Source organism: Adelges cooleyi, unplaced genomic scaffold (genome assembly GCF_023614345.1).
Source record: "Adelges cooleyi isolate 19-005CV unplaced genomic scaffold, UGA_ACOO_1.1 ACOO_flye_CR_arks_rails_tigmint_CR_PRNA_247, whole genome shotgun sequence".
In the NCBI taxonomy this organism is placed as follows: domain Eukaryota; kingdom Metazoa; phylum Arthropoda; class Insecta; order Hemiptera; family Adelgidae; genus Adelges; species Adelges cooleyi.
The window spans coordinates 5,362,379-5,375,378 of record NW_026095912.1 but is presented as its reverse complement, the minus strand read 5'-3'; the positions used below and the strand labels follow the sequence as shown (position 1 = coordinate 5,375,378).

Genomic DNA, 13,000 nt, shown 5'->3' with positions numbered 1-13,000 from the left:
AAACTACATAGAAGATGGCGTCACTCGCTTCTGTACAGAGATGGTTTCGGTGTACTAGAGTCTGTCGCATGGGATTAGGTCAATTGCAATCAGGTAAAATGTTATTTTATGGGAAATAGCTACTCCAACTATATTTAAACGCAAATAATGAAGTCCTAAGCTAACACGTAGTGATGAAATAGGGGCAACATCTTTAGAAAATGTGATTTCGAGTGAAAGAATTGAAGTAGTGAGAACTATGAGAGTATAGTATTAATTCTATTGCCAAATAATGTATAATAATCTAGTTTTTGTCATTGGTCACTCTAATTGTTATAGCAGTAAATAACCAAACGACAAATTGCGTTTTATTCTTTCTTTTTATGATATATTGCCCGAATTATTATGATATTTTGTCCTCTCTCTTAAATTCCCGCTTCTGATTTGAAATATTGTAATCATCAAACACCATAAAATTGGGCATAAGCGTAAATGATGAACTCAGAATTGGAATATCTATAGTTGTATACTATTAAAAAGCTATAAATTAATTTGCACATTTTTTATGTCGTATATTTAGGGCTAGTTTCTGGAATCGGCGACGTGGTCGCTCAGACATACGTCGAAGAAACTCCTTTCGACAAGGTTGATTGGCTTCGAACACTGCGTTTTGCTACAATCGGGTTGTTCGCCGTAAGTATAATCTCTCAAAATGTATATAAAATACTTAATATGTATATAAATGAGTGAAAGTGTATGGAGCTGTGGAATTTAGTTTGTATTTATTATTATATACCTGTTATAATTTGTATACATCACTAAAAATAACTATTTCTATATATTTAATTTTAAAGTCAGGTTGTCTGAAAGTGTACTATAAAAAAGCAACTCCTAAGCGGTTTTGTTGTAATACATGACTTGACTAAGTATATATATTTTGTAATATTAACTTTACCCCGTCATAATAGTTGCATATTGTATCGAATATTAGGGACCGATGATACAGAAAACGACGTACAGACTGGTGAGCCAATTTGGCCAAATCAGATGCCCAATGACCGTACCTACATCAATAGCAATCGAGCAACTGATGGTTGCTCCACTCGTGAATGCCAGTGTAATAGCATACAGCCGCATCATAAGCGGAGACGAATGGCCTCAAGTCAAAGAAAAAACCAAAGAGACATTCATACCAGTCACCGTCAACGGCCTCATGGTAACCATAATAATCTTGGTTCGACTATTGGCTAAGACCTGTTTATATATAAAATGCATCGAAGCTAAAGAAATGAAATAGTTTTATTCGAGTAGCGTTTTTTGTCTGTTCACAAAATACATGTTAAGAAAAATTGTTTTTTATCCACTTTAGCTCTGGCCAGTAGCGCAACTGGTCAGCCACGCTCTAGGACCGTTGGACCCCAGAGGGTTATTTATTGCTGCAGTCGGTTTGGGTTGGAGCACGTACCTGTCTCACGTTACACTGGGTGATGGCAAAGCGGAGATTTTTAACCCTTTTGCTGAGGAAGATAAGTCTAAGAAAAAATCCGACAAGAAACCAGATAAGAAGGCCGCTAAAAATAAGAAGAAGTGAAACACAAAAGAAACCGCTTTATGTTAAATACAAATTAATTTCGTCCCGTGGCTGTTGACGGTTAATTTGGAGATTGAAGAAGCTTATAAGTGTCCACTGTCGTCACAATAATGAAATAAAACAATTTTATTGAAATTTGAGTTATTTCTTATTTTTTTTTTATAGCTCTTGCATTTTTTACGATATCAAAAAAAAAAATGTACAGATTAAAATAGCTTGAAGTTGAAATATCTAAAGCTAAAACTTTAGTTTAGATATAGAAGTTGATATTTATAGAAAAAATGTCTACAACAATAAGGGGAGCTTGGTGCGTTTTAAAAGTGCTTAATCCCGTTTCATATTTTAAGGAAACAAATAAAATGCTCTCCAGGCTATGACCAGGTGTCTTTTTATTAGCTAATTTAAAAAGGTTTTTTAGTAAATTAAAGTTTTACTGTAACTATCGTTTTTTTGAATTGGGAATAGTAGTATAATATAGCATGGTTAAAAATATTTCATATCTATAAGGCGTGAACAAATATGAAGAATTAATGAAGTAAACATTTTAGTGAAAAATATTTATTTTGTACGAAATTAATTTTACGGTTAACTTTTATTTTTTTAACAGTTTTTTAAAAAAATTGTATACTAATATTTTAACTTCCTCTGTACCAATTTATACTGTGCTGGATTACACTGTGCTTGGTTTGGACTGTGCTGGTTTTTTTTATTTTTTATTATTGAATAACTTAAAATTTAACTGTTTGGAAAAAGTTCTTTAAATGTTTCAAGCTAGAGTCCGGATATAAAGTCTATAAATGCGTACAATGTGAATTTTGTCAGGGACTTTATTATAGAACCCTTGAGGTGGTATTAGTAAATAATCTATGATATATTTTTTTAGGAGGTGTTTAACAGAGAAATCGTTTCAAATGTATCCAAAATTCAATAATTATTACTGATATATTATTACTTGTTTGAGGTACTTATACATTATAAAATAGATTTTATTTTTTATAATTGTTGTTGTAAAAAATACAATAGAATTTTTTTTTAAATAAAAGCCTATTTGTGAGTTCTATCACTAATAAATATTATATACACGTATACAGTATGATAAGGTTTATAGTTTATGTCGGTACGGGTCGAAACCATTTAATGGCGTTTTAATTCTGAGTTCTCCGGCCAGCAGAAATTCCCTCGGCGTTTCTTATAGATGGTTTCCAGTAGGCGGGTGTGCTTGTGTAAACTATGAACCAGTAAAGAAATCCAAAACTCATGAGTGTATACACGTGTTACGTTTACGGTATTCGCGGTAGCAAGTCGAATCATATTACAATTTATAGTAACATCTCCCCCCAACCCGGGAGGCACGAACCTTCTGCGAGGCATACAGGCATGTAGTATTATTATTGTGTAATATAAATATATACATTTTATTATAGTCTTGCGTTTTCGATTCCGTATCTGGTCGCGGGCACAGGCTGTTGTTTTCCACGTTTTTGCCTACCTATAATATATTAAATTTATGTATACCGACGCTGGTCGGTCATAGCTATTGCGCAGTAGGGAAGGGAGATGCAAGCACACGGCATACAGGAAATCATCAAATCCTAATCAAGGGAAACACTAAATCACACATGCCAGTGGCGTTCGAGCAGCACACGGCCGAGTAGAATTTAAACTCGGGTCTTGCCCGTGCACTTGTTGTTTTCGCCATTAATATTGCAAAACTTTAAAACGATCCTACCCTCCCTATCGACTACTTACCAAATTCGTTTTTACACTCGGCGTCTTACCTGTGCACGCCTTCGAAGCAAACTACCCGCCGGCCGCGTCGCGTCCAAGTCATAGCTGATATTATTATGTTTTATCGAATTATGCAAACACCCAGAAAGTTCAGCCTAACAAAATTATAATTTCAGTCATGCTGAAACGATTTTGTTTCAATAGCATATTATTCTGTTTTACGATATGCAATATTGTAAGCGTTCCACAATTATTACATTGTAGTCATATTGTTATCAACGCCAAACCAATACGTATTACGTACTTATCTTGTGAAAAATTGTACTAAAATAGAGATAATAAAAAAAAATCTAAGACTACATCTGAAAAACAAAACAAAGAAAAAAGTTCTACTCCTTCCGGGGAAAGGGCTAATGATATTTTCTTGGTTTTTCACTGTACGCGGCAGGTTTATGTATAGTGTTTTGGGGGTGTTTTCCTCAATATTGGAGAAAGAGGAAGGCCGAAGGGGTAAACTTCATTTTTATTTTTGGGTAATACCAATCGGTCGTTAAAAATATAACTACAAGGAGGCGGAAATGATGATAAACGAATTTGAACTGGTGGCTAAGCCAAGTAATATATATATATATTATACGGACTACGTGTAGAGTACATAGCGTGTGCTTTTGATCATCAGCCGGTTCGGGTTCGGATAAGACTTGCAAATTACCCAGAACCGTGCGCGCCCACCAGCTGTGTACGATTTGAGAGAAATCGCACTAGAGGTTGACTTCCGTTTTGTTGTTAAATATTTCTTTGCGAAAAGAACCGGATATGCGATTTAGAGCCACTCCCGTCGGTTAGATCCGTTTCGCGGTGTCGTCTTTGAACCTCAGGAAGATCTTGGTTTCCTGTTCTTCGTCGCTGCTGGTGGTCGGCCTATCGCTTTCCGGAGTGACGCTGTAAAACTGGCCGATATCCTCTTTGGGCATTGGCATGGGCACCTTGTTCTGTGCCTCGGTGGGCTCGAAGCTGGGAAAAGTCAAGGTGTTGGCGTCGGCCGTGAACCGAGTCGACCTGGTCTTGGACGAGTCGCACATGGGTTCCACGCTGACGCTGATCGCCGACTGGTCCACGTTGAACGTGGGCTTGGTGAAACTCATGCTTACCGGACTCTGGTACGTGTAAGAGTACCGTATGGTCGATTTGGTGAACGGCCGTAAGTCCACATCGGTCGAAGCTTTGTTGTTCGCCCACTTAGCCGCCCACTTGGCCGCGACAGCTAAGGTGTAGAAAATAAAAAAAAATTTTTTTAAGAAAATCTACGGGCGGCTCCTTGACCAATGAAAGTTAATTTTACTCTTTATCCGTGATGGATTGAGAGAAAAAACACTTTCATGAAATTGTAAAAGGATGACATGTTTGGAGGGAATGCTATAATAAAAAATTTAAAAAATGTTAACTGGAAAATCTTGTTTGAAAAAGTAAAAATGACTTTTTACCAACATTAAAATATATAGCCAAGTAGGTTTTGAGTATATTGAAAAACATATACGACATTCTCTTTCAGTTTCATAATAGTTGTCGACCAGTCGGTTTTTTTTTATCAGACGATTTTTGACTAGCGAGTAATAAGTAGTTGCCATTTGAGTTTAAAAAAAAAAAAAATAGAATTAGTAAATATAAGTGTCGTAAGCACAAAATAATCCAAAAAGAAAAAAATATGAAATATTCAAGTGTATTTACAGAGAAAACGAGAGACACACGTTGCACAACTCCTCTGACCGAGCAGTACATTTTTTTAGAGTACTTAAAAAATGTTTTTTTACCAGAGTTATTTTAAGGGAACGAACATCTTAAAAACACAGTCGGTCAAGACTTTAAACTAGAAACTAAGAGTGTTCTCTAGTCGTAAAGCAGAGTTGGCCAAATACATACTTCCAATATTTAAAAACTATGTTGAGATATTTAAAGGTAGGATTTTTCAATTTACTAATGTTAGTTAATTACGATTAAGATTTTCCATATCTTATTTTATACAATTGGCCATTAGATAACGTTTTTAAAATACTAAAAATCGGGATTTTCTCAACTCTAGTGTATGTAATGTGTGTGGTTTTTTGACTCAAGGTACTACAAATCTATTAATTATTGTAAATAGATAAGTACGTACTCATTACTTACCGCCTTGCCAAGCAGCCACGCTTAGAAAATAACTTATTACGATCAACATGACTTCCAAGGGAAATCGATTAAGTGCAAGGCAAATAACCGTTAGAACAAACAGCCATTTTATTTTATCATAACTTATGTACGAAAAAAAAAATTACAACTATTTTTTTTATTTATAGAAAACAGTTTGCAAAAATGGATAAAGCGACAGTCAAAATTGAATAGCTAATATCTATGCTATGACAATGCAATTATAAATATTACCAAAAATTACGATATTAGCCAATCAGTAAAATAGAGCCTAGTGTTTTTTGTTTTACTGATAGCCAAGGAAAAACGTTTTACTGAAAAATACTAATGATATAATATTTTGTACTTGCATATCATAAACTTTGCCTACCCTTTTTTTTTGTGGAATAGAAATTACTTCGATTTTTTATATAGAAAAAAACGTAGTTCTTTCTTTTTTACTTTTTATTTATTTTTGTATAGTTATTATATTGTTATTCGTGTTTTTCAAGAATAATTATTGGCAAACTATAATATCGATTGAAAGTGTCATATGTATAACGTCAATTTTTGTTACTATAAAAAGCCAAAAATGGTTTGCTGAAAGTTTTAGAATTAGTTTTAAAGAAAAAAATCTGTATTCAATGGTCTGTATTGTAATAAATATTTGAATAAGTTCAGAAATGTTTGAAAATTGTATCATACGTTGTTTAATGACAAAAACATTAAAACATTTTTTGGAGGAGGTTTGATTTTTTAAAAAAATACCCAAAAACACCTCATGTTTCCGACTCTGTAATTGAACCTCTGATAGTGGTATCAACATGGAACTAGCAAAGTTAAAATTCTAATTAAGTGAACTTTGATTATATTTTTGAAAAAATATTTTTATTTTTTAACTTCAAAAATTGTTAATTTTTTTTTTTTTTAGTTTTTTGGGGTAAAAAAATAAATACATTAAAAAAATATTCTGCTTATTTAAAATTCAAGCTATGTTCTTATGACCCATGTCATCTTTGAACCAATTAAGTTTTTTTCCTATTAATTTACGGTTTCAATCATGGGCGGTTTACTGGAAAATGCCTACTCTACGTGTATTGTGTGACTGAATGAAATTTACCAAATTTCTTCAAATACTTACTTATAAGTTAGTGGAACCAGGAACATCTGGTAAAAGTTTGATGATGGAGAAACTATTTCAAAACCAGTAGTAAAGGTTCAAATTTTCCGATTTACATTACGGAAATTAATTACTCAAGTATTTTTTCTCGATACGTTTTATTGTATAGCGCCAGCACACGGTCTACGTTTGTGGGTTCTTCGCCATTTTTGGATATTTAAGTCTTGATGCACCGCCGCGTTTGGAAATATAACGAAATGAAAATAATAAACTTGGCGATTTCCAAAAGCGAAAACGATGAGAAGTGGAGGAGCAAGTTTTATGAAATCCGATCGTTTGAGTGGGGAGGCCCACGCCGTCTCTGGAGATACATTTCTAAGTACACGAATTACAACATAGGAAATACTACTGCAAAGCCGTGTAAGCGTCTTCGGGCGAGGGGTGAAAACAAAAACGCTACACAGTAAAGCACCGACGACGGTCTAAAGACGAATTAAAATTGCCAGGTGCACGCAGATATATATTTATATATACGTATAAATGTACAAGACCCAGTACGAATCAGTGGAGTCTTTATGGGTCCGGAGTGTGCACGGGGTGGCGTTGGCCGAGAGGAGTGGCAGAGGGTGGTCGTGATTATTCGGTGACATCGGAAGCCGGTTTTATTAATTAGAGCTTTGAATGGTCTTTGGGAGGGGGTGGGGGTGGGTAGATGCGGGGTAGGGGAGACGACGATAATTATTATGATTATAAGCAACCCCTCGTCGAAGAGTTTTTACCCCGGTTTTGCTTTCGCCCTCATCCCCTCGGCGAGGCGGCAGCAGGTGAGCGGCAAACGGGGTGGTCTTTGTGCCGAGTCTGATTAAAAATATGCCGATAAGTTTCTCGTCGTCGTCGTCGCATCTACCCTTATTCCGTCGGTTACACGGTGAAAGGGTTTCATTTTCTAGACAGTCTGCCCACCCCTCGTTGTCGAGCACAAACCCAAATCGTATACACAATAACAATAATAATTGACAAATGAAAATACCATTGTAGGTACACCCGAACGCGATTAAACCAAATTCATAATAATACTAAAAATAACATATAAAGTAAAACATAGTAATGACCATTTTAAGGAATCAGGCCATGACGAGTTGTCGATTCTGTATACCTATTTAGATAAATAGCTGATTGCAAATTTCAAAAATTTGCATTAATAATATTTCATAGTTCCGTCAATTCGTGTGGTTTTTTTATGTAGTTGGTATATTATGAGGTTTATGTCCTGTATGAATATTATACTGAATTGCAAACCTTCGATTTTTCCGAAATTTTGAATACTGCAAATATAATATCTCTTTGGGTTTCTCAGGAAAAAATTAAGAAATTAGTTGCATTATAATTAACATATTTTCTTAAATTGTTCTTTTATTTTAACGCGAAAACTCAACTAATCGTACATTTAAGTCTAGAATGCTTATATTTTTTTAAATAATTATAATTATACTTAATAATTTATGTAAACAAAAGTTTGTTACTCAATAAAAAAAACTAAAAAGGCGTGTTCTTAGGTTCTTTTTTAACTTAACACTTTTAGGCCATATTTGCATTGTTAAGTATACTTTAGCGAATTTCAATCCATACTTGGTTACTTCTGTATATTTCCCGACGACGTTGTTGTTAACAAAAATAACAATACAAAAAAACTTGTCGTCGATCGTTAGGTGTTTGTTTTTTAAATACAAAATGCACAAACAATGAGTAATATTTTGTTGTGAACTCTGAACGGAAATTTAGTTTGATAAAAAAATTGCTAAAAATAAAACAAAACGTTTGTCTTATGTAAACAGTGTTTAGGTCACGTCACTATGCATGTATTACTTTTTTTTGTTGTTGCTATTTTGAGTATTTTTTTTACAAAAACGTTTTACGATTTAATTAAACTGAACCGGTCGTTTTTACTACAGTTTTTAGGCAGTACTAAAACTACTATTATTACCAAAACCGCTCGTTAAAAATATGATGGGTAATGCCTAAATTTTTATTAAACGACGTCATAGGTTAGTACGTGGATTATTAATGTTATAATTTAGTTTTCCCTACATAATATTATCAGCGTTATGATGCCAATCATAGTATAAAAAGCTCTATAACGTTTATCAGATTTTGTGAGGGACTCACGACATTTTATCATTGCACTAGTTCAAGTTAATACTTTGTTATTGATATTCCATAATGTCCATAAGCTCTTGAATAGTATTATGTTCTGTAGTCGTTCTATAGCCGTTATACCGAATTGGCAATCTTGAAAATCAAGACGGGAAGTGCCAAATATTACACACTATAGTAGAACCGTAACAGTCGATAAACGAGTTACTTAAACGTAACACATTAAATAATTATTGTAAAGTAAATTTTTAATGAGAGGGCATTAAAAAAATGCACAGCTTTTAATGTTAAGGCAGGTTGTTAAGACGTTACGTCGAGAGGACTAAAAAACATGCCAAAATTGAGCGGTTTAAACATTTCTCTAAAACGTTTTTAAAAACGTAACAACATTTTTTTAAAAACTAAATTTTACTTTAATCGGTCTTTCGTTCAAACCAACTAGGTCAATACAATACTATTTTATAAATAGTATTGTGTTTGTAAGAAAGAACATCAATTTGTGCTTGCATACCTTGAAAATATATGAGAGGGGTGACCGTTTTGCCAATGAAAAAAGGTCAAACGGCCGTTTATGTTAGGTCCGCAAAGCCCTTTGGCAGTAAAAATAATTTTGAACCTTTTGTCGGAGATAAAAAAAAATGCACGAAAGCTGACCCAAACAACAAGAATGTCTGAGAAGTAAAAAAAAAATAAGATTTAAATCTTATATAACGATGCTAAGGAATTGGTCGTTTAAAAAATAAAACATGAAAGTCTACGTTGGGCTATCCGCAGTCGAGACGGCTTCAAACATCGACGAAAAAAGTTTTGAAAACTTACTGCAATAACAGAGGGCTCGCTAAGCCGGTTTTTGTTTTGTTTTTGTTCGGTCGTTTGATTGATTTTAAGATGATATATATGTATTCACTCGAGTTCAAAGATATCGCTTACTATTTAAACTTTGCTCTATAGTACTGTGGACAAAAATAGTTTGGAATTGCGAAGCGTAGAAACGGTTCAAGTCCTGCATCGCACTCATAAGATTTACTAAAAAGAAACTTTAAACCAGAAACGAAGTTATGTTTTCCAAAGCGAATAAAACTTTGTTCTGGACGCGTTTGTTTGTAAACTATTTTTGGAGTCCAGAGTAGTTTATTAAATTTAGCAAAAAAGAGATGGATAAAAATAACATGTAAAGAAAGAAAGGTATAGAAGCGCAAACAATTGCATTCATCAAGTCAGTAATGTTGTTCGTAATTCGATCGTGGTCGGTCAAATTAATTTTAGAATGACTAAATTCTTTTGGTAATATAATTTGTTCCTTTGTGCTACAGTGTTGTTAGCGTTATGTGGTTTTATATAGTTTAATATGTTTAGAGTAATCGGCGGTTTGCCATAAGGTGATACTGTCACGTCGGCAACGAATCAGTTACAAACGTCCAAAAAAACAATCAGCCATTGATATGTATTCTCACGTGTATTTTTTTTTTTTAATATGAACATTTCCCAAGTAATGAGAATAATCAGTAAATGTCCGTTTATCGAAGTATTTTTGTCGTTGTAGCTATAGTTTTATCCGGATTTACATGTTCTGTTTAAAGGTAAGCGCAGACGAATAATGTATTTTGTCCGGCCGTTAATATTTCCAAGGGTTGCAAAAGAGATTTGCCCGTTTTATGTACATGATAGATGTGTTAAGTGTGAGTAGTGGTAAAATGTGACTGGAAATCATTTTATTGCTGGATACATATTTACAACCTATTCAGCTCGTATTTTAAACATTAGATCTCTTCTATTATTTCATGCATCATCACATGATGAATCCGTGTAATTTCACAAGGTTTTATTCGTTGTGTCACAATTCTTTAGTCTTGGCAGGATAAATGGCCAAATCTTCCTCCTCATTTTGTCAGACATCATATGGGACAGGCACAAATCTAGAAAGGTTATTACATCTCTCTGGTGTTTAAACTACGGTCAGTCTCTCCGCCTTTTACATATTATCATCAGTATACTTGAATTATGCCAAAATGCTTTCTTAAAAATGTATGATTTAATCGACCAAAAATCATAGCCGTTTAATGAAACCATTAGTTCTCGATTGGGTATGAAACCAAAATTACTTAGTTCAGTATTTAAGTTCTAGAGAAATCGTTACTTTCGTTCCTTCTCCCTCTCTCTACGAGCCGTCCAGTGAGTTAATAGATCATTTACACTGACCATATTATTTTTGTCTTTATGTTGGGTACAGATGAGCTGTGTGCACTTCCGTTTTTGCATCGCGTGTAAACGCTTAGTGTGCTTTTAACTACCCCGGAACAGTTTTCCCACCTAATACCACCCCGCGGATGATGCCGCCGGTGTCATCGTGGCTGCTATCGCTGGTGACTACTATGACGTTGGTGACGGCGGCCGACGCCTACAAGAATCGGACCATGCACAAGTGGGTGATAAACAGCGCGAACCTGGCGTGGCAGAGCGCGGTGGAAGCCGAGGCGGCCCTCGAAAGCGGCCGGTTTCGCCGGGAGAATATCATGATCTCCCGGTTTCAGATGATGGACTCGGGCGACGCGGTCACCACATTCCTGGTGATGCCCAATCTAGCCATGGGCGTGCCGTTCACGCTCGGCAAGGTGGAACTGGCACACGGCGTCAACAATCTTTTCCCGCAAATAGCGCCTTTCCCGCATTGGGACGCGTACAACGAAGACTGGACTAAGTCGCTGATCGTCAACGTGGTCGACGTGTACGTGGACGTCAAAGGCGTGCTGTGGGCGTTAGACGTGGGCGACGTAGAGACGAAAACGTTCGTCAAGCATGTCTCACCGCCCAAAATTTTAGCCATGGACCCGCAGACGAGTCAGGTGTGTGCCCTACCCATTAATAGACCTTCCTACTCACTAGTCCACCCGAGGGTCATGTATTTAAGTTATAAACGTGTATATATAAACAGATAAAACGGGTGGCGAGCATGGCGAGTGTGATGCACGCATCCAGCTTTTATCAGTACATAGTGGCGCTGTACACGGACTCGGACGACTTAATGGTATTCGTCAGCGACCCAGGCACCAACCACGTGGTGGTGTATGTGTACGACTGTGACCGGTTTTTCGAGATCATCCTGTCGCCGGATATCTACATGCCGGGCAAACGGGACATATTGTACATGGCGCCGTTGATGTTGCGCCGCGGCACCCGGCTGTTGTTGACGTACCACGACGGCTGGAACATGTACAAAGTGCAGGCGGATATCATGGACAAGACGTCGGACACGGCCATGTTGAGCGTGATCGGCGAGAAACCGTGCAACATGGTGCTGTTGGGCACGGACCGTGGTAGCGTGTTGTTCTTCCGCATGGAGAACACCAACGACGTGTGGTCGTGGGACGGCAACACGCCGCTGGACTCGGACAATTTCAACTTGGTGCACTTGGGCACGACGTGCCGGGTGCCGGTGGTCGTGTGCAGTTCCCGGGGGCTTATGTGGGTGATGGAGACCAATTTCGTCGACTACTTCGAAGGCACCAACGACCGGATGGGCGCCAACGCCAAACTGCAACTGCTCCAGAAACCTACGCCGCCGTTGCGCGTGCAGCCGCGAGGGAAACGTGACTCGTGCCGCCGGTCGTGATCCGTAGTGAACCGACCACGTGGGACGACCTGCACCGTGCTCGGGGTAGGGGACGGTGGTTCGCACACCTACAATAGACGATGCCCGACGGGACGCCAGTGACAACGCGTGACAACGGACGGCCGTGTAGTTGTTGCACAAGGTGTTGCTGACAAATGTATCGTTTTATCAATTAATTAATATTGTACTAGGATTTTTGGCTGCGGTTATTCGCACCTAATATTGTTACTGCTGTCAAATCATCGTTTTTCGCTTAATATATGATTTTTAATCAAACTATCTCTTTTAATGATTTAACTTTTCATTTTTTTTTTACAACCCTTTTATTAATAAAACAATAATATGTTTTCCCGCATCCTTTAATTATTCGAATTATATTATAACTGGTTCTTGGTCGTCTTCTTACATTCAGTCACACCTTCAATCTCATCATTAGCATGAAAATTGTTTTTCAGAGCGATCAAATTGAATTATTGGTCAGAGCAAAAATTTTTTTTGATAATAGAAAAAATGTGTTGTTAATGAACGAGTTGCAAAATCAATACATATAAATGAATTTGTTTTATTTCTTTTTCGAGAACTAAGTGTTGGAAATAATTTTTTTTTTTTTTGAGAATGTGAATAAGAATAAATTTACTTTTTTAAAGAATAGTAA

The 13,000-nt window shown here is 36.4% G+C and overlaps 2 protein-coding genes across 2 annotated transcripts; both read left to right on the top strand.

Annotated features, from left to right (window-relative positions):
* The first annotated feature begins 14 nt into the window (after positions 1–14).
* Positions 15–1,570, top strand: LOC126836999 (uncharacterized). The gene is made up of 4 exons (XM_050570724.1): positions 15–93; positions 560–624; positions 971–1,195; positions 1,349–1,570. The coding sequence occupies exons 1-4, from the start codon at positions 15–17 to the stop codon at positions 1,568–1,570; spliced, it is 591 nt and encodes a 196-aa protein (XP_050426681.1).
* A 9,495-nt stretch (positions 1,571–11,065) lies between these two features.
* On the top strand, positions 11,066–12,345 carry LOC126836998 (protein yellow-like). The gene is made up of 2 exons (XM_050570723.1): positions 11,066–11,578; positions 11,668–12,345. The coding sequence occupies exons 1-2, from the start codon at positions 11,066–11,068 to the stop codon at positions 12,343–12,345; spliced, it is 1,191 nt and encodes a 396-aa protein (XP_050426680.1).
* The last annotated feature ends 655 nt before the right edge of the window (positions 12,346–13,000 follow it).

Coding starts and splice junctions, on each gene's coding strand:
- LOC126836999 (XM_050570724.1), top strand. CDS start 15: ATGGCGTCACTCGCTTCTGTACAGAGATGGTTTCGGTGTACTAGAGTC. Junction 94..559: donor ATTAGGTCAATTGCAATCAG/GTAAAATGTTAT, acceptor TCGTATATTTAG/GGCTAGTTTCTGGAATCGGC. Junction 625..970: donor AAGAAACTCCTTTCGACAAG/GTTGATTGGCTT, acceptor ATCGAATATTAG/GGACCGATGATACAGAAAAC.
- LOC126836998 (XM_050570723.1), top strand. CDS start 11,066: ATGCCGCCGGTGTCATCGTGGCTGCTATCGCTGGTGACTACTATGACG. Junction 11,579..11,667: donor TGGACCCGCAGACGAGTCAG/GTGTGTGCCCTA, acceptor ATATATAAACAG/ATAAAACGGGTGGCGAGCAT.